General features: G+C 42.0%; 1 protein-coding gene across 2 annotated transcripts in view; it reads left to right on the top strand.

Annotated features, from left to right (window-relative positions):
* Positions 1-21,956, top strand: part of PLCB1 (phospholipase C beta 1) — a 703,903-nt gene that overhangs the window by 506,735 nt on the left and 175,212 nt on the right. For both annotated transcript variants that reach the window (XM_084825185.1, XM_084825194.1), the window contains exons 11-12: positions 5,800-5,957; positions 20,635-20,717. In XM_084825185.1, the coding sequence (XP_084681311.1) occupies positions 5,800-5,957; positions 20,635-20,717 (241 nt within the window). The remainder of the gene's footprint in view (positions 1-5,799; positions 5,958-20,634; positions 20,718-21,956) is intronic.

Here is a 21,956-nt window from a genome sequence, read left to right as displayed (position 1 = left end):
GTTGACATGTCCACAGTTCTGAATACAAGGGAAGGAACTCGGGATTCCTGGCGTACCTAACCCAGGCAATCCATGCATGGGGTTCCAACCCTGGACAAGGAATGGGAATGATTCCTGGAAAGACCCCATCTGGCAATTGGGATAAATTCTTTAAAAGCCTCAACAAAACTACACCCATAGAGAGTCCAATTTTGAATCTTTTGTTGATAACTCCAGGCTACATGGTCGAGGCCTATCAAGATCAAGGAAAGGGTAAACCCAGACATGCAGGGAGTTCCATGCCACCACTTTCGCATTGGTAACTCCACACTGCATGCATCCAGGCAGAGGAAAGTCCAAAAGTTGTAAATCAAACCCAGCTTGCCAGTACACTGAGCTGATGACAAACAAGGACACACAATCTACAACAAACAAGATTTGAAGTCTATGAAAAGCCTCAAAGTACTTTTCATGGCAAGTCTTTAGCAGTCTAAAGTTCCAGTTTAGGGAGAATCCATGTGCAGAGTGCCTCCAAAAGCCCAGACGATGATGGATCCAAACAGAGAAGGCTTTGGCAACAATGATATGTTCCTAGCAAAGGCTCTTCACCTTTGCATCAGCTTAAAAGGGAAGGCATGACTGTAAGACACCCTCTCCGGATCGCGTGACAGACAGGGGCCTTTAGCCTTTCAGCAAGGCCCCTGTCTAAACAGGGTATCACTGCTCAGCCTCCCAACCTTGACGCTTCAACCTGGGTAACCCTTCTGCAAACCCCACCCCACCTCTGTCGGGTTCTCACGGACAGCTTCCAGCCTCCCTGCCTGCCAAGGACAAACCAGCAGGTGGACAGGGAGTTGGGTGACTTCCCCTGGCTCTGCTCTGAGAATACTGACAAGAGATAAGCTCACACAGATTCTGACATTCCGGAGGCTGAATAGGCCCAAGCCCTTCCAGGCTACTTCTAATCAAATACTGGCTGTAACCTACGAGGCCCACTGCCGTGCTGAAGCCGGGCCCTGACACAAAGAAATATTTTGAGAAATGAAGTATTCAGAGAGTACTCCCTAAGGTTTTACTTTGACACCTGAAATACTCTTGGCTTGTTTCAATAAACTGTTTCCTAGCAAATGTTGATATCTCCGCTTCTCTGAGTTGTTGTTTTTCCTTCCAGCACTTCACAATTAATCTCTGACAGGGTTTGTTTAGAAACAGAACCTGTTTTGAATTCTGTCAGTGTCATATAATATGTTAGATACATCTGACTGAGCATCTCCTCTGTTATATTTCTTGGGAAAGAATCAGTCATCAAAACCCACTCCAACTTGCTGCACTATTTTGCATCCAGACTGAGTGCCCTCAGCTGAGAGGCAGGGGATTAAATACAGATAGAAACAGATGACTTCCTCGCCCTTTCTGGCAATCCTTCCGAAGAGGGTCGAGGCAGTTCACCACAAAATAAAACTGAGTCTGTCTCTTGCTATAAATAGTGCATGCAGTGATTTGTGAAAGGGCTGTGGAGGTCAGGTATTTCAGAAGTCCAGAATATCTTCAGTGACAGATTATAGTTTTCCAATTAATGTGACCATATGTGACATTTAATGAAAAAAATAACATCTGAGGGAGGTGTGTAGGAAAGGCCTAAGTCTTAACTAGCCCTGGCTATGGAATCTTCATCCAGAACTCATTGAGGCCAGAGTGTTTTCCTTCCATTAGAGTAGCCATCTGTGCCTGCTGGTGGCCTCTTTGTGGCTGTGCAGCTGGATGCTTGCGTGGCCGTGCCATATGTGCCCTGGCGCCATTGCACAGGCATCCCTGTGTGTGCTGGAAAGGATTTAAAGATTCCCCTCATGGAGGTGGGGAAGGTGCTAGCAAGAGGCCAGGAAGAAAAAGGGAGCAGGAGGCAGCCTCTGAAAGCAGCAGACCAGGATGGAAGAGACCAAGAAGGAGCCAGCTGGGTAGCGGCCCTCCTTCCCTCGAGGAACCCCCATGTAAAGGGTGACTAGGTAGTCCCTGAGGCTTTAGCAATTAGCACTAGGCCCCAAGGATATTAGTCTGATTTCCCCCTTTACATCCAAGGACAAGCAGACTCATCTTCAGAGTCTGGCCCTCCTCCTGAAGGAGATTCACGTATTCTCCAACATGTATGTGAGGGCCCCACACACATGAGAAAGTGAAGCAACCTTGGCCTTAGGTGCTTGCCTACCAAGCTTGGATGACCCCGGTGGGCAAGGGGGGGGGGGTTATCTCATCATTAGCATGTATTCTCAGAGTTTCCACTGTTGAGTCCAAAGAGGGGAGGAGGAGATCCGGATTATGTCCTGGTGTTCCAGTGCTGAAGCTCAGGTAACTAGAGCATGTGGAGGTTCCTTCAGATAATGAGGGCAGTTGCCTCTCTGCCTCCTTCTCTGTCTGCTCCCTCCCATTGACCTTCTGTGTAACAGCAAAACAGGCTGAAGTCACATGGTGGTGTGCGGAAATCCCAAAGATGCTCCACCAAAAAGACAAAGAACAAGGAAAGGCTAACACCTTTCATTTCAAAGCAAGCATTATTAAGCAAGCATTATTCTCCTCTCATCAGTGGCTTTCTAGAACTTGATGGATATATTTGTACCAACCCTTCCCTCCTGTAAATGGCACATAACAATAGTCAACAGCATTCTGTGTACTATTTTCAAAAAGCTTAAACGCTTTAGCAGGTTTTTTGGCTCTCTTATCCACAGCTGTATTATTTTAACCACAGAGAGTGTGAAGGAAATGCATATCAATGAAAACTTAACACATAATAATAAAGTGTCTTCTTTCCTCATGAAATGTGCTATTGTGCAGAATCCTCCTTGATTTTCCACATTACAGATAGATAGGCCAGGGCACCTGGGCCCACTGGGAGTCTGCAGTGCACCCCCTGCTTGGCAGGACTGACACCAAGCCAAGGGGGAGACCAACCTGCCCCATCCATTGGCCAGAAAAGGAGCAGTTGCAGGGAGCTCGCTTCCCCTTCCCTGCCAGAAAAAATACTTGGATCCAACTGCAAGTTGCCCTGGGACTTCAGAAGTTAAAGGGGAAGAATACTCTGGCCCCATCCATCAGCCAAAGGAAAAGAGCCAGCAATTGTTATTCAAGAAATAACACCAGCAAAGGAAGATCAGCTTGGCCTGCAATGCATTTAAATGCCCACTTATAGCTCACTACCTTGTTCTGGCCTTGAAAAACTGATCTTTCTTTTCCCACTCCCCTTCCCTTGTGTGTCTCGACTTTTTAGTTTGTAAGCCTGATGGCAGGGCCTGTCTCTCTCCTTGATTGATATGAGCTGCATTGGGAGACAATAATTGTCTGAAAAAGGGATAAAAATGCAGTAGATAAATGAATAATATAGAGATAAAGATGTATAGGACTGCTTATATTTCCCTAAAACAATACAAGCAAAATAAACTACCAGTATTACAAATTTAAGAAATATAACAGATAAGTTACTTTATCATTTTATATCAGTGTTATATCTGTATCTATCTAGGAATGTAAGATAATTTTGTTTCTGCTCGCAAAGCATGTGAACATGCCCTGTTTGCAAGCCTAAATGTGAGCACTAGCAAGAGAAGATGTTAGCCAATATGTCTGCAAATTCTCAAACAGGTGGTCACATTTGAAAAATATGAAAATTTTGATGAGAAAAACATTCGCAATTGCACAACTTTAAAAATGCACCCTTTCACACATTAATCTATGGGGAAATATGTGCAACTTTGGAAATTTGCCCAAATTTGAGATTTTTGCTCAACTTTCACATTCAGTCATGTGTGTTTTGTGCAATTTTCCCATTTGCGCAAAACAAACAACAGTTGTAACTGCAAGCCCAAATTGAGGAGAGACAAGCATTGAGCTGATGTTCAGAGAATCGCGGTGAACTCAAAACATAGCTTGTTCCCCAATCCCTATATCTATCGTGTTTCTGTCTATCTATTGAACAATCGATCGATAGATCAATCTGTCTGTCTGAGATATGTATAAGAGAAAGGGGAGAAGCAACAATTAATCATTTAGCTAACCTCAGTCAACTAACCTTCATCTGGTAGTTGGTTGCGTTGTTATCCTAGAATTGGATTGACTGAAAAATGAAGGACAAGATTAAGGACAGCCAAAAATAGGTTTGGGTTTGTTTCAGTCCTTGTACTTCCTCAGATATGTTGGCATTTATTTCTAAGCTCTTCTTCTTCATCATCATATTCAATCCAGCTAAAGGTAAGCACTTTAGGGCACAATCCTATCAAGAAAGGCAGCTGCCTCTGAACTCAGAGGCGACTGCCTATCCTAAGCAGAGCAGAAGAAGCATGGAGGGGATCATTCCCTCCACGCTTCTCCTGCTCTGCTTTTTTGGCTAGACAGCCTACTGCGGCTGTGTAGCTGCAGGAGCACAGAGCGGGGAAGGAGGCTGCTGTACGACACATTGGATGTGTCGTTCATGCAGCTACACCCTCCCTGCCCCAGAACGCCCCCAGCCATGCTTCTTTTTGGCTGCTCCACACAGGCTCCGAGGTCGGTTCCCGGAAAATGGCATATCCTATGGCTGTCTAGCCGCTGTCTAGCCACTGTCTAGCGGCCATAGGAATGCTCTCTTAATGCTGCAATCATATACCCACTTACCTAGAGGTAAGCCCCATTGAAATCACCGGGACTTAATTTTGCATAGACATGTATAGGATTGTGTTGTTTAGCCACACTGACTCTTTAAAAGAGTTGGGTGCATGGTTAAGTCTCTCCCATTGAAATCAATGAGACTTAAAAGTGGTTCACTGGTTGGATTGGGCTCATTGGGTTTGTAATCTATCATTATGCAATAGTTAAGCAGAAGTAAAGTGTGTCATGTAAAATTCCTGTGAAAACATGAGTGAATTGTCAAGGCTGATCACTGAAGTCGAAGGTCCTGTCAGGAGTACAAGAGACTGCAGGCTTTTTCTTCTTCTCTGTACTAAACTGTAATATGTTTTTTGACAGATGAGGTTTTTCTGTTACCACTACCTTCCATGGTCTTTAAATGACATGAGTCTGACCACCTTTTTCAGAAGTTAGACTCTTTCAAGACAATTCATAGTTAATTCTTCACCTAATGTGTATAGTTCTCTCAGCCTGTTTATTAATACGTTGACGTTATCGCAAGAAATATAACAGAGGTCATATGTATTCTTTAGCATTTTAAAAATACAGGAACATCCAACACCATCTAGAATATGAATTGTTTTTATTTGATATTCCCTCTCGCATTACATCCCCCCCCCCCGTATCAATGTAATTTTCTAGGCTCAGATTAGAAAGTATTTACAGTATGGAATCTGGAGGCAAAATCAGAACTGTATAGTATCCATTGACTAGTTGGGCATGATTTTAATTAGGGTTTATGCATTTTAAAGGAATTTGTCTTCTTGTTTCTTACCACTGGGATAATGGATGGTGTAAGCCTGGGGTTCCCAACACAATGTGCCTGTGGACACTTCCCTTGGTGCCCGCCAGACTCTGTGCCTCTCCTGTTTTTTTAAAACATTTTTTGGCAAGTTACTTTTCTCTTAGCCTCATCAGTTTGCTTTCTAGGAATATGTGTCTTGTCAATGGGCATGCCCGCCGTGGCAGCCATTTTGTGAAACAGGAAGCCCTCCAATGGCAGTCATTTTGTGAGAGCTCTCACAACACTAACTCAAAATTCCAATGTGCCCATTGTCCCAAAAAGGCTGAGGACCCCAGATGTAAGCTTTCATTATTCTTAGGTTGTATATAATTGGTCCATAAGCTCATAACAGTTTCCCTTGTTTCATGCTCCTCATTATGTTGCAGCTGGACAGCTGGCTGGTAACTCTTCCGTAGAGATGTATCGCCAAGTGCTATTGTCTGGCTGCCGCTGTGTTGAGCTGGACTGCTGGAAAGGCCGAACAGCTGAAGAAGAGCCAGTCATTACGCATGGATTCACCATGACAACTGAAATATCCTTTAAGGTACATTTTTAGGGTGTCCTTAACATTATTATGTGCAAACAGATTTACAACATGAAATACCTGTACTGATTACTGTCTTGGCTGAACTATGCACTTCGGTTGTGATGTGTGTGTGTTGATGGTGGTGGGGAGAGCGCATAAGGTAGAGGGGAAAATATGGGAATGTCTCCAAGTGCATTGTAGTGTATGTGTTGGAAACACAAGGTGTAAGGCTTCGCTGAACCTTTCAGTTCAATACACAGTCCTGGAGAACTTCAGTAATTGAATTACCTTGCCATGCACAGGGTGTGTGTGTGTGTGTGCGCGTGTGTGTGTGCGCGTGTGCATGCATTCATATATCCTTTCTTTAGGAATCATAGGAAGGAGGGTGTTCAGTTCAATACACACTTTTCAAATAAAGAAAAAACTGTAAATGTAGTGACACATCCATAGGGATGTGGAAATTGACATAGTACGGTTACAAATGGATCCATGAAATAAATACAGAATATATTCTCTTCTAAGAGCACCCCATTATATTTAATGCCAAGGAGTGACTGTGGTGAATATGGTACTGATGTCGTCCTTGACTAGTCTAAGGAAGGCCATGTGACTCAGTCTCTCTGCTTTGCATCCCTGCAGACAGAAGTCCCGCTTCTTGTGGAATTGCAAGGAATTTGGGCAGCTGTGCAACAGCAGTGGTGTAGTGGTACATTTAAAGGGCAGGGGCTCATCATGAGTGTGTGTGTGTGTGTGTATAAGCTCCTCGGAGTAAGCTCCATTGAACTAAACTCCATTGAACTAAGCTCCATTGAACTAAGCTCCATTGAACTTAGCAGTAGGGATGTACGAAAATCACTTACCTGTTCGTGGATTATGTTTATGGTGGGGGGGAGGCGTTCCATCCCTCCCCCCGGAATCCTGAACGGGGGGAGAGGCGCTCCGTTCCTCCCCCCTGGAATCCTCCTTGGCCGGCTGTGCTCTGCGGCAGCACCGCGGAGCAGCTGGCCAGGCCCAGCCAGGCCAGAGCCGTCCGCAGCCGGATTTCCGGCCGCGGAGGGCTCTGGGTGGAAAAAACAAACCGCATACGCAAATGGCAGCAGCTACGGCCGCCGCCATTTACGTTCCTTATTTTTGACGTCTTAATCTACATAAATATTTATGTAGACGAAGACGGAGAAAATAAGGGGAACGCAAATAGCGTAGCGGACGCTATTTGCATTCCCCTTATTTTCGCCGTCTTAGTCTACGTAATTATTTACATAGACTAAGATGGCCCAAAATAAGGGACGCAAATGGCGGCGGCTGTAGCCGCCGCCATTTGCATACGCCTTTTTTTTTTTTTTTTACTCAGACGTTTTAGGCTACGTAAAAACTTACGTAGCCTATCACGTGTGTGTAAAAAAAAAAAAAACTCCAAATGGCGGCGGCAGCTGGTCGGAAGACCAGCCGCCAAAGATGCCGCTGGAGCCACTGCCGCCCGGAAGATCCACCCCCGGTAAGTCTCGTCCCGGGGGCATCCGCGGGGGGCAGGCCGTTCCGCCACAGATTTCGGAGGGCCGAATGCACTGGCATTCGGCCTCCCCGAGATCCGTGGCGGAATTCTCTGCCATCCCTACTTAGCAGTGCTTTCATCTGACTCCATAGGTTCAAATTCTAAACACATTGAGCTCTAACAAAAGATCCTCAGCCAGTTGAAATGCAGCCTTTTAGCTTTTAATTAGAAATGCAAACAATCTTGTCAATAAGCGACACCATTTAAAGTGCTAGCATGAAGTAAGAACCTCTATCAAAGAAAAGGAAAGAAGTACCCAGCCCCTATTTGATTATTTTCCTCATTCTCTGACTTCCTCTACGCTGACCTGTCACAAACAATCGTAAAACCTGAAAGCCCCATTATCACCTCATTCTCCTCTCAGAGCAAGGAGGGTCTGCCAATTACCTTAGTGTTCTGACAGATGACATCACAACTTCTGATCTGAGAAAAGTCCTGGAGCTGCACTCCCCTGCCTTCACCCTGGGAGAGGCCTGAGATGAGTGTTACCACTCTATCCCATGATGGGATGGGGATCCATGATGATTGGGACCCCCAATTTGTAAACATGCAAGGGTCTTGCTTCATAAACATGCCTGATAACTAACAGCAGCACACAGCCCTGTAGGACAAATTTTGCAGCAGCATAGTTGACCAGTTGTGCCCTTTTTCAGAAAAGGACCAAATCCCCCAAGAATTTGTATATCTGATATCAAATTCAAGTATGCCTCCCATGGCCTGAAGCCAGATAAGGTATGTGAACAGTTTGTCTTACAGCCCAACCCTGTGCTCCAGCTAAAATGGCTGCCACCACACTTCTGCTCACATCTGTAAAAGTTAGTTGGTATTCTGTCCTCAGAAACCTAGTTGTCTTCCTCTTCTTCATTCTGTGTGGTTCCTTGAAGCAGTGCTGGGCTAGTGATTTGGTCTTTCATATATGGCTTCTATGCTTTCCCCAAAGAGACGTGTTTGCTTCTTTATTTGAGGGATCCTGCATTATGGAATAGGGAGAATTCATGGGGTGCAGATCTGGGGATACCTTGTACTGTTAAGTTCTGTTTAGGGAGGTTGTATGTGAGGACATACGGAGGAAAGTCTTGTGTATGTGTTGCTTTCCTGCCACTTGAATGTATATTTCAAATGGAGTATCTGTGGTGTTCTAGTGCATTGGTGTATCTCCATTTTTCACAACAACTTCACAATTTTTCAGTAAAGCACCACATTTACACTAGTTGTGGACTCATACATAGTAATCATTTTCAGATATGGAGGCATGTGCTGTTGCACATGTATGTGCATGCGCAGACAATTGTGCATGGTATAAAACACAGTGACTAGTAGAACTATCATGCATTTTTCATAAAGCCACCATATACACCATTTGTAAGCTAATACGTAGAGATAATGTTCTTATATGGAGGCACGTCTTACAGCACTTGTCAATTTGAGCATGGTACAACACACAGTGACTCATAACAAGTGTGGACTTTTTCATAAAGTCATCCAATTGGGTTGGGTGGTAAGTTAAACTTTTCCCATAGCTGTGGTTTTAGACCATGGCAAACATGCCTGAACTTGATTCTGGATATATAGCTTCTTGGGAAACTGGTGCTATGGGCATGTCTAACCAAAGGAAAGAAGGAGCAGTTCATTCTACTCATGCTAGTTTAAGAGAAGGGGTGTTAAAGGGAGTTCGGTTTTTAGTTTCTAATCCCCACCCTAGTTTTATCTGATTTTCTCTGCATGGGATAGCAGTGTGACTATTTAAACAAAGTGTGGTTAATGGGGACATGAAATACCTTGATGTTGATCAAGTCACAGATACCTTGCTTTCTGCTTTGCCACTATCAGCAAAATTTGCCCAAGGTCATTGATATCATTACTTCCCCTTTGTTTGGCTATTTTAAGGGGCATATTTATTCTCTGTAATATCTGTAGGATAAAACAGGTATACATTAGTTTAGAATATAGCCCCTGATTATGGATAAATCCAGAAGTGGAGATCTGGTAAAATGAGCTTGTACCTTATTTTGACATAAACTAACAGCAAAATAGCCAACTTTCTATCTGGGGATGCTACTGTAGAGAATTGAAAATTACCACTAATTTTAAATAACAAATATTTGATGGACATATTTAAGGCATTCCTGTTTTATTACTGGTAAATCATGATTTGGGTATGGTGCTAGCTGCAGAATTAAAATTAATGCCCCCACCATGTTTCTGTAGGTTAATTGCAGATAGATAGATGATTCCTTAAAGAACATACTATACAAAGGAATATGTGTTTACTTGTATACTGTTTCAGTCCTTTTTTTCATTTTTCATAAAATTATCCAAAGCATGGTGACTGAGACAATGTGGCAGAGACAGTTGCAGGAAAGTGTATGGCTCCCTACTCCTTAATTCATATTATCACTACCCTTCAGGTTTCCCTTGTAGTATTTCAGCTGATTTTCCTGAAAGTTATCTATAGACTGTTCCAGAAGCAATGCCCGTTGGGTTTTTAAATAACAGTCTTCTCACATAGCTAGGTTGTTGATGTTGTATATAATTCACTCCACGGTTTAATTTCCAGATTTATACAAATCCACTTTGTGGAATTTTGAACAGATCCGAAGGAAGTAGGATGAAGACAGACAAACACTCTAAGTGTGGTGAAAGTGTTTTCAGTACATATTCTCTGCCTGCAAAAGAAACACATCCAAATGCAATAAATGGGCTGAAGCCACTTCTGCACATTTAGAATATCTATCATCCTCCAGTGCTTCATTCGTCAGCAATCCCCATCAGTCCCTGTGGAAATGAGCCCCTGTACCCAGGCCCTTTCCTACTACCTGCCAATGGCTTCATGTCATCTTCCCCCATTCTATCACAGAGCTGGGATAATGACTGTATTACTGCATGGGGTGGACTTCTGCTGAATAGAACTATGACCCCCAGTGTAATAATCAAATCCATTCTATTATTTGATCAAATAATCAAGTTATATATTTGGCTAACAAGTTATTTTCATAATTCCACACATACAGAACTTAGTCATCTACAAATGTGGCATTTTAGTTTGGAACTAAGTGTCATAGCCCTTTGGTGTTTTTACAATAATGTTAAATGGGCTGGTGCAAAGATAAGTCTGTGCAAACATGGATGAATGTCTCAAGTCCTCTATATTGCTCTTGGTAGATTTCTTCTGTTTGGGGGCTTGTTATGTCTGGCAACCTTGGCAGATAGAATTGAATAGACAGTGAACATGGTGTCAGGCTGAAAAGCATGGAACCAAAAGCTGTTCTTGACTAAATAGTAGACTATTGATGTATTTGTTTCAAGTCCCTGTAATGGACAACAAACATATTATTTTTATTTTATTTATTTATTATACTTTTAAGCTGCCCAATAACCCAAGTTCTGTGAGCAGTGTGAAATACATTAAAAACATAAAATATAAGCAATAAAACAGTGAATAAAAACAGCATACAATGAAACCAAGATAACTTGCATTTCTTCAGCATGAAGGATGGGTTCCAAGGAACCATGAAACTTAATTCCCTGTGCCCAAGGGAGCTTTACGCCACTGTGTATTGAACAGCCATTCTGCACGCTATATGACACACCCTTTTTGAATCTGAGGGGAGTTTCAAAAGCTGTTTCTGATATTCCATGGGATGTGGGCCTGCTGTTTAAAGGAGGGGACTCATAAAACCCACTAGGCATGGGCAAGCCTTTGGGCATGCCTAATGTAGCTGTTGAATCTGGCCAACCAATAAATACTGTTAATTGAAGGTGTCTGCTAATTGGTTCCATTGTCAAACTGCTTTTACCATTGAAGACATTTCTCCTAAACTCATTGGTTGAACATTAGGAGGAACTTCCTGATGGTAAGAAGAACAGTTTGACAATAGAATCAATTTACCTGGGGGGATGGACTCTTCCTAGCTAGAGGTTTTCAAGCAGGGGCTAGACAGCCATCAGTTGAGCATGCATTAGGTCTGGATTTCATGCATCGAGTAGGGAGTCAGACTATATGGCCTCCTAGGCCCCTCCAGTGCTATTATTTACACCAACCTGATTTCACATCCTGGAATACCCCTGTTTTGTTAGTTGTGTGAATCACTGCCCTGGAAATCTCTAGTCAATAGGAGGGCATCCATTCCTTCTACCATAAAAATGGATGCCAACCTTACATGTTCCCCCCTCCCCTCCTACCCCCATGCCCAGGAAAATGAATAAACCAAGATTCAGTTTCTGCTTTGCAGATTCCTGGTTTGTCGTTGCATGAGAACCAGGAATCATAATTTAAAATGAACCCTACTCAGTTGCTAAACAAGCCAACAATGAACCCTGGATTGTTTTGCAGGCTTGTTTAATGAACTAGAGTTTACTGTAAAAAATTCCTGGTGTTCAGGCAATGACACTCCAGGGATCTGCTAAAGCAAAACTGAATTCTTGTTTATTCTGTGGAGGAGGAGAAGGGGGAGTGTTGAGCTTGGCTGTTAGCACAGGCTCCTTTCTGCTCGTGCAGGTTGCACTTAAACCATGGTTTAGCACTATGTGCAAATGCAGCCAGTGTTACATTCACAACATCAAATATGTCTCCACAGTTTCAAAAGCATTTATGGAGTACAATAATAAAAACAATTATAACAAAATAAATATCATCTACTGTTACCCTCATTATTTGGAACAATGAGATCAAAAACTTTAAAATCCCCTTAATGCAAAAGATTAACAACCAGAGCAAATTAAAACAAACCCCCTCAAACATATCAAAAGAACTGTGTTATATAAAATGCCTGATGAAACAGGCTGGTATCAATTAAAATCTATGTGCAAGGCAGTGGAGAAGAATATTTAACTATTTATTGGAGCATAGGTCACAAAATCATCAAATAGATCTGTTTCCTTGGACTTTACAATATGTATAATATAAAGTCTTGTAAAAATTTAAAACTGAGCTGTGAAGCAATAGTAAAGGACACATATTACCTATGCGCCAGCAATATGTTCATTACTATGGCTTTCAAGACATATTTTAATTTGTACCAGCCTGTCTTAATAGACCAGTTACATAATAGAAGTGGTTTGTTTAACTCTCCCATGTGGATTCCTTAGCCCATTACATCAGTCCAACATCCAGGCCACTGTCCTATACACAGACTCATCTGGGGAATATGTCAATGGGCCTTCCAGTAGAACTGCTTAGGATTGCACTGTTAGTGTCCTGTATTTGATCTAAATTTTGTATTAAGTTGTTTTGACGTGCCTTCTGAGATGTATTCTTTTCCCTTCCATTACATGCTGGTTGTTAGTCTTCTGCATTTTCATTAAAATTTGTTTTAAAGTTTCAACCTTATTATTACAAACATACAGGGCAACAGTACTCTGTGTGTGTGTGTGTGCGCGCGCACACACACACTTCTTTGTGGAGCAAAGGCTAACACTTTGAAAAATAATCTCATTCCATTTGTTGTGGACTACCATCCTGCTGGGGCTGTGGTGGCTTAGTGGGTAAGACGCTGAACTGCAGGCCGGAAGGTTGGCAGGACAGCAGTTCGAGACCCAAGTGCTGCGTGACAGAGTGAGCTCCCGTCTTCAGTCCCAGCTCCTACCAACCTAGCAGGTCGAAAGCAAGAAATTGCAAGTAGATAAATAGGTACCGCTTTGGCGGGAAAGGTAACAGCATGCCAGCCACATGACCACGGAAGCATCTTTGGACAGCGCTGGCTCTTTGGCTTAGAAATGGAAATGAGCACCACCCCCTAGAGTCGGACACGACAGGTTGGGGACCCCTTTACCTTTACCATTAGCTACCCCTAATTACCACAAGATAATTAAAGATAGTTACCCTATTATATCTTATTGTGCTCATTTAACGGAAGCCATTGCTTCTCCACCATGCATCGCATTCAGAAAACAACCCAATCTGTGTAAATTGTTGGTTAAAGCTGTACTTGCACAAGATATTTGCAACCCAGGATCATACCACTGTAAATCAACATGTTGCATTACCTGAAGCTACCTCCAAGACACTACTTCTATCAGGGGCACAATTACTAACAAAACATAGTGCATTAGACAATTGTTAACATGCACTTCTACTTATGTGGTTTATTTAATTGAATGTTAAAAAATGGATGTCATATGCAATATGTAGGAAAACTACAACCAATGCAAGAACAAGAATCTGTAACCGCAAATCTGTGATTCTTACCAAAAAAAACTGGAGCAGCCTGTTGCAAGACATTTCAACTGTCTTGTGCATCGTCTCTCAGATTTACAGTTGGTTCCAATAGCACAAACTAAAGACCCTGATATGCTTGACAAAAGGGAAAATTTCTGGATCTATAGACTCAGAACTATATGACCAAATGGCCTTAATCTGGAGGACAATTCATAGGCATTACACCAATCATACCTCTGGGTTTTTTCCTAAGGAGTTTTCATCTCCAGGCATTCCAAACTGCCACTCCTGATACCCATTTAACAGCGCAGCTACTGATGAGGGCAGAAGCCAAAATATTTACCTGAAAATATATTGTTAATACTCTGTTGTTAATCTTTCTGTCTTTCATATATACGTATATATACATGCAGACACACATATTGTTCTCTGTAACTGCTTTTGAAGTAGTGGATGCTAAAAGCACACTGTGTGTATAAGTGATATATATTATCAGAAGGCAGTGTCCCTGCTTTCTAAATTAAACTGAGCGGTAACTGGGGAGAAGGGCTTCTCGCTAGTGGCACCCCACCTTTAGAACACTCTTCCCAGGAAGTCTTGCCATGTTTGGTCTGTTCAGCACCAGGCAAATACCTTTTTATTCACCCAGGGTTTTAAAACCTTTTAAGCCACTGTGGAAGCTCTTATTTGCTCTGATTGATTGATTGATTGATTGATCATGTTTTATCTGCTATTTATCTAGTTGTTTAAGTGACATTATCTTTCCTTGTTAACCCTGAACAAGGTGTTGAATGGTTGTGAGATGTAAATTTAAATGAATAAATAAAATCTTGTGATGAGGTGTTTATCACTAGGTTCTTGTTTACTGATTAGTTTAGCCTTTTAATTTAGCATAGTAGTACTTCCAAATGTTTTAATGTCATTGTTTCATAGTGATCCTCAAAGAATAACACCAAAAAGCCTCAGACACTTTATATGTGATCATATATTTTAGATTTTTAAGCACAAGCTTGTGGCCTTGCCCCTTTCTGATTTTTTTTACCCATTTCTTTTGGATCTGTAGAGAATCTCAGGATATTTTGACTAAGCCCATTACAATTCTGATGTCACTGGCATGAATATCACTTTGAAAATGTTATTGCCGCTTTGCTCTTCAGCTTGACAACATACAATGATATATAAAGAGCAAAATGGCAGAGAACTAACATATCACAGGGTGTGTGAATCAATCAGTGGCTGATGAGTGCAGGGTCATTCATCAGCATGTTCTTGGACCATGGCTACCCATGTAATAGGCATTCACTTAGGGTATTATTTTTTCTGACAAATAGACTTGACATGTGCAGAGATACGAATCTAATGCGACCTTGCTGTAATGCACTTCGACTCTCCTGATTCTTTCCTTATTTCATAACTGAGATAATATGGGAGGCTGAGATCTGAAGAGCCATGAATTTATTTCCAACCCCCTGACATTTTCCTTGTAAAATACAAGGCGAGTTCTGTATTTCTTCTAGTCAATTCAAGAATTTTTTCAGTCACAATCTGGATTTTTTTTTAATCTTTTCCTTCCCTTCCTTGATTAAGGTACATTCGTAGCAATGGTCAGTGTCTAATGCTGTCCCCATGCTAGCGGGCTCACCAGTAGTGCAATGAGAAACTAACAAATCCTACAGCAATCAGAAATGAGGTGAAACACTCTTTTCTGGGACGGGGCAGGTCAGCAGAGTTTACAGGAGGGATCTCTGCTGACTTGTCCCATTCTGGAAATGAGCATTTCTGCTCATTTCCAGGCTTCCTATTGGAAGCACTGGTTCCTGTTGCACTTGCAGTGGCAGTGGGTCCCACTAGTGCAACAGAAACAGTGGGAGCACAGCAGCAGTATTGGATATTCCCCAATATATTCGCAGGCACTAGAAGCCTCAAACGTAATACAAGCCTACCTCACACCACTTGTCAATTGCTGAGCCATCTCAAATATGTCTCCTATGGATTTGTTCTTGTACCATAACATACCCTTCCGTAGTTCCCTCCCACTGTTTAGTACAGTTATGAGTGCTGGCCTGGCAAAAGGATGTTAATGCTCAGTTTGATGGGTTCCTTAATGGAGTGAAGGACTAGAAAAAAAAGTTGGAGATTTCTCTGAAATGGTGATGCATCCAAAGGAAGTGATGCATCCTCGGTCCCCACCCCACCTGGGGTGGGGGAGGTCTTCATTAAATTATGAGAGAACAATAAAAGTGGGCAGGGTTTGGGACACAGAACAGGAACAGAGACTTTTAGACCAGTGAGGCAGAAGCTATAGTTGAGACACAGACAGAGAGAAGCAATGAGAGTAAGCTGAAAGCTGAAGCCAGCTTTTGGGGGTGCGAGTAGCTCTCTGCTGAGGGTGCAATGGATCTGCTGGCCTGCAAAGCTGTTCTCAAGCCATTTACCTCCACCCATGTTCAGTTTGTAAATAAATCCTAAGATTACAAAAGGCACAAATTGCCAGTGATCTTTCCTTCAGAAGGAAGCCAAACCCCAGTTAGCACTGTCCATGGAACGTCTCACTGGTCAAAGAGGTAGTGAATACGTAGTTAACCTTTTCAGGGACTCCCAGTTGTTCCATTCGTGAAACAGAATTTTATTCTGTAGAATGTGCACAAACATCACTCCTCTTACTTAAATGTCTATAGAGAGGTGGATTAACAATCATGCCAATATTAATAAAGGGAGTTCTCCCCCACCCCAATAAATTATGTATTTAATTCTTTGCCCTCCCCCTTAGGCTGTAAGCAAATGCTAACCATTTTGAGATGGGAAATAATTATTTGGATACGTTTAACACAGAAGCAAAATTATACAAATAATATCTTATAAACTTATAAATTTGAGGCTCTTATAACCATTTTGGAATTGTATGATACCATTTCTGGTGTTTTTTTAATACAGATTTTTATTGAATTTAAGTAATATTAACAAAGCAAAATAAAACAAAACCAAAATAGAAACTAAAATAAAACAAATTCCATCAGGATTATATCTTCTTACCATACAGTTATATCTTCATGTGTGTACAGAGGTCACAGGTAATTCTTGTCAATGCTACTAGATATTTTATCAGACGGACTCAAGATTATTCTTCATTGTATGATATCATTTTTTGGTTTTATTACTTATTTGTTATATTTCTGTCCTATCTTTTAGTCAATAGGTCTCCAAGGTAGATATAGATATAGATATAGATATAGATATCACATTTTAAAAGCTTCCAAAAGATAGATGTGAGGAATATGCATACCCTCCTACCTATGTTGAGCTGTTGAAAATTGCCCACACTTAATACAGTTGCTGTTTCTTCATCGCGCCATACTGGGAAATTGCCATGTTCCCAGATGTGAATAAATTAATGGTATCAATATCCCATCATCCTGAAGAATAGAATGGCTGCCTTCTGTACTACAACAGAGGTTAAGCCACACCTTGGGAAGGAAGAAGCTGCCTTCTATATTAGAACAGTTAAGTGCTCCCCACTTCCTTGGGGTTGAAAAAATTCCAGGAGCAATGCAATAGAGTCTTTGGGTTACAGAGTGCTGGAGAGTTATGGTGTCTTTTGTACAATTTGCTTTATTTACAGATGTAAAAGCAGAACAGAGTGGAGGCAAGTGGACTCCTTTAAATGGACAACACAGCCACTAACCCTGCATCAGATTCTTTTGCAGCAGCATCTCTAGTTTCAGCTAATGCCAACCAGAAACTATGCTTTTTGTCCCTCTCCCTTCTTCTCTGCACATTTGAACTGGCTGTTTTCACACCCACCCTCTCCTGCAAAGCTAGGCCTAGACCCTCCCCCCTCCCCCCCTGCCAAATTGATCTGTGGAATGGAGAGATTATACAATTGCTCCAAAGTGTCCTATCCCAGGGACACAAGAGTCCAAGCTTCTTGATCTTTTGGGGAGCTTAAGGCAATGAATTGTATGGGTAGACAATTAGAGTGACAGAGAAAAATGCATGCTAAATCAGATCAAACATGGGTTAGAACCCATCTTATGACCTATTCCATGGCTGTGAAGAAGTCTTTCTTTTCTTCCTCTGTTATAGCAGCACAATGTTGCCCAGCAGAGTTATTTTTTGTGGTTAAAGGGCTACTATATTCTGCTTCCCAAGTTAGAGAAAGGAAACCATCTAAAGTCTGCTGTGACATGTTTGCAAAATACTTTGCTGATAAAATTGCTCAGTCTCTGAGATGATTGAGGCAGCTGCTTGTTCAGTTCATGGAAGAGGTGGTTTATTCACCCTGAGGAGGTTGTCAAGTTACTTGGAGGGAGACAAGCCAATAACATGCTCCTTAGACCCATGTCTGTCCTGGCTTAGATAAGCTGCCAGAGTGGTGGTGGCTGATTGAGTGATGGAGATTATTAATGCCTCCTTGAAAGAGGACCATGTTCTGGCTTCTCTAAAGGAGGCTTCAACCTTTATTGAAGAAGCCACCACTGGCTCCCACCAACCTTGATAACTATAGGTCTGGGAGTGGGCGGTAGCCTCACAACTCCACGTTCTCTTGGATGCAGATAATCCAAATTCTCTTGGATTATCTAGATCCTTTTCAATCTGGATTCAGACCTGGTTTGGGGATGGAAACAGCCTTAGTCACTTTGGCTGATGATCTACACCAGGAGCTAGATGGGGACTTTGTCCCTGTTGGTTCTGCTGGACCTCTCAGCTGCATTTGATATAACTCACGATATCCTTTTGGGATGCTTGGCTGATATGGAACTTGGAGGCATTGTGCTGTGGTTCTTCCAGTCCTGTTTGGCTGAGCATTCCCAGGAGTTGGGGCTGAGGGTTGCTTGTCCCCTTCAGCACTAGCTTATGGGGTTCCTCAGGGTTCTATTCTGTTCCCCATACTGTTTAACATATACATGAAGTCCCTGGGAAAGGTCATCTAAAGTTTTGCAGCTGGGTCTCATCCCTATGTTGATGATACCCAACTCTGTCTCCTTTTCAACAGATGCCAAGGAGGCTGTAGACATCCTGTCTGGGTGCACTGAGGATGTGAGCAAACAAATGTAAAAGCAAAGGTGCCGTTTGTCAGTACACAGACCAACCTGGGATTGGGTGTACAGCCTCTTCTGGATGGGGTAGCACTCCCTCTGAAGGTTCATGTACACACCATGAGAATGATCTTGGATCCAGCACTGCTCCTGGATGGTCAGGTGGCAGTGATGGCCAGGAATGCCCTTGCCCAGCTTTGGTTGGTGCACCAATTGCATCCTTTCCTGGGGAAGGTGGATCTGGGCACAGTTATCCATGCCTCAGTCACCTCACATTTAGATGACTATAATGCTATGTAGAGCTGAAGAGTGTCCGGAAACTTCAGCTAGTGGAAAACATGGCAGTTAGTCCTTTGTCTGGTATGTGTTTTACAGACCATGTAACATGGTCTTGAAAGACCTGCACTGACTTCTTTGTTTCCAAACTCAATTCAAGGTGCTGGTTCTTCCCTATAAAGCCCTAAATGGCTTGGGGCCAGGGTATCTGAAAGACTACCTCCTCCCCTATGAGCCTGCCCAAAATGTGCATTCATCATCTGAGGCCTTGTTGCATGTCCCAACTCCTGGAGCGGTGAGGTCGATGGGCACTTATAACAGGCTATTTTCTGTATCAGCACCCCAGCTGTGGAACACGGTCCCCCAGGGAGGATAAGCTAACCTCCTCCTTAGGGTCCTTTAAATGGCTGATGAAGACAATATTGTTCCATCAAGCTTTTAATGACTAATGCCATTCTCCATTTTTACAGTTAAACTCCAGTTTAAAATATGTTGTAGACTTTTGTATTTCTATTATTTTAATCTTTGTACTTTTATTGTACATTATCTCAAGCACTCATTGAGTGGAGGGGTAACCCAAAAAGTTTCTAGAGAAATAAATAAGTTGTCCATTGAGGAAAATCATCCAAAGCTATTCATATTCTTTTGTCAAGTCCTCAGTTACCCATCAGGTGGTGCTTTAGGGAAAGTCATACTGATAGACCAGTTCAGAGTAACCAAGACAGCCTGAACTCATAACATCCCAAATCATGTGGGCTGGCTGGAGGGCGGGAGTGTTAGTGTTGGATGACTCTGTTAGATAAACAAATGCCAACCCTAGTCAAAGGTAGAGGTAGCCTTTAGGAAAAGTTCTAAACACTGACCTTTGGTAGACTCTGGTTTGCATGAGCAAAATAAGCTACGGCACATGCCAGGTGCCATTTGCCCAATTACCCACCTGGGCGTGGCTTGTCATGTTATCTAAACCCTGGCAGCATGGCTTGTTTGAGGGGGAAACAACTCTCAAATAACCCAGCAGCCCATGGGTTATTTGACAGTTCTTTCCCTCTTGAATGAAGCCCTGCTGCCTGGTTTCAGACAACACGACAAGTCGCACCTAGGCAGTGATTATGGAAATCACATTCTGCATGCATCTGGTACATGCCGTGATTTAAAGAAGCCGAAATAAGCATATTTTGTTTGGGTGAACTGACCCAATGTGTAAACATTCCTTTTCGTCATTTACCTACGCCAGTCACAAGCCTGAAATGTGTTAACTGAAGTAACAGAATCATATTGAAAGGAAACCTTTTGAGATGCAAAAAATGCCATCACGCAATACATGACTATTGTAATTATGCAAAATAATTCATAAAGGGCATAGCTTTAGGCATACGGTTGTGCCCTATAAAGACAGAATTCTAAGTGTGAGCTGCAGTTTGTTCTCTCACAGGCAGAATTGAAAGAACATCATAGCATGTTTGAAGAAATCAAGCTGAGACTAACTTATTGCTAGTGGAGCCTCCTTAGTCCTTTCAAACTTATTTAGAACACAAAAATGTGGGTGTATTTCTGGGAAGTCATCAAAATGCTTTTGTTTGTGTGTTAAATCATTTTTATCAGAAAGAGAAATGTGTTTTTGCCCCCACTTCAAATCCCCAATCTCTCTTATTACTGCTTCCCTTCCCCGACCAGGAAGTCATAGAAGCGATTGCTGAATGTGCATTTAAGACATCTCCTTTCCCTATCCTCCTCTCTTTTGAAAATCACGTGGATTCGTAAGTAATTGAAATATTTTCATAAAGAATACATTTTAATAAATATTGCAAGAGATGTGGAATATTGAGACTATTTAGTTATCATAGTTTGCAGCAAAGGGTAAAGACAGACATTCTAAAGTGTGGCAGAAGTGGTTTGGACATACATTCGCTGCATAGCGAGACATCTGTTTGCGTGGCAGAAAATGGGTTGTGTCTAATGTTAATCCTACTTAGAGTAAACTAGGGATGTGTGAATCAGCAAAACTCAAGCTCGCTGAAATTTTCCAAATTCCATCTTGACGCTCATTGGAACTCCATATCAGATTGCAAGCTTTGTTTTTTTCTCTTTTCACATGAAAATTCATCCATATTTCTGTGCAAATTCTTCCAAATGGACACATCAATTGTGTGCATCTTTGAAACATATGCATTCTTCTCCCATTGATTAAAGTGTATTTGTGTGCATTTTTCAAAAGTACGCATATTTTTCATGCACATTTTTCAAATGGACATATGCTGTCAAACACATTCGGGAGGCCTACGAATCTCACTGCAAGCTCAGAAATGTACAGACTGTGACCGCGCTTTGTGTCTCAGTCAGTGTTTGACTGAAAGCTGCAAACTGGGTAAATCTTGATCAAAAATGAACTGAAACGAATTTCTCATACATCCCTAGAGTAGACTGATCAAAGTAAGTGGGACTTGCATACAGCCCAATGTGTGTTCAAACAACTTTCAAGCACACTTCAGAATGTATGAATGTGTTTCCCCTAAATAGCAGGCGTGTTTGTAAAATAATTGTCACTGAAATGCCTTAATCAAGACACATACAAACATGTAACAATGCTATTGGTGCTGAATATCCAGCCTTTGAGATGTGTGTATTTTATTGTTTGGGGGAAGTTTTGGATTAAAAGTTTGGGGGTTCAGCTGCTATAAAATGGCCTGGATGCAAAACACTAACCAAAACTTTTTATTGGGGGTTCTAGTAATCGTTCTAGGGTTAAGAAATAACAGCTGATCTGCTTAAATTAAATTGAGTGTTCAGAGTGTCTAATAAAACCGTATGTCACCCATAAGCCAGAAACCATCATCGAAGCCCCTTCCTCCAGGAGCTTTTCTGATAGTACAGATGTTCATGGTGTTGTTTGGTCTGCAAATGAACAAAATAATGCAATTTTATCATTTAGCCTCAACAGCCCAAAATTAGAATTAATATGTAACCCCCAACACACAATATTGCCTTGCAAATTTGTG

This window comes from Heloderma suspectum, chromosome 1 (genome assembly GCF_057233095.1).
Source record: "Heloderma suspectum isolate Gila_16-S chromosome 1, 16-S_ref, whole genome shotgun sequence".
In the NCBI taxonomy this organism is placed as follows: Eukaryota; Metazoa; Chordata; class Lepidosauria; order Squamata; family Helodermatidae; genus Heloderma; species Heloderma suspectum.
This window is presented reverse-complemented; position numbering and strand designations above follow the sequence as displayed.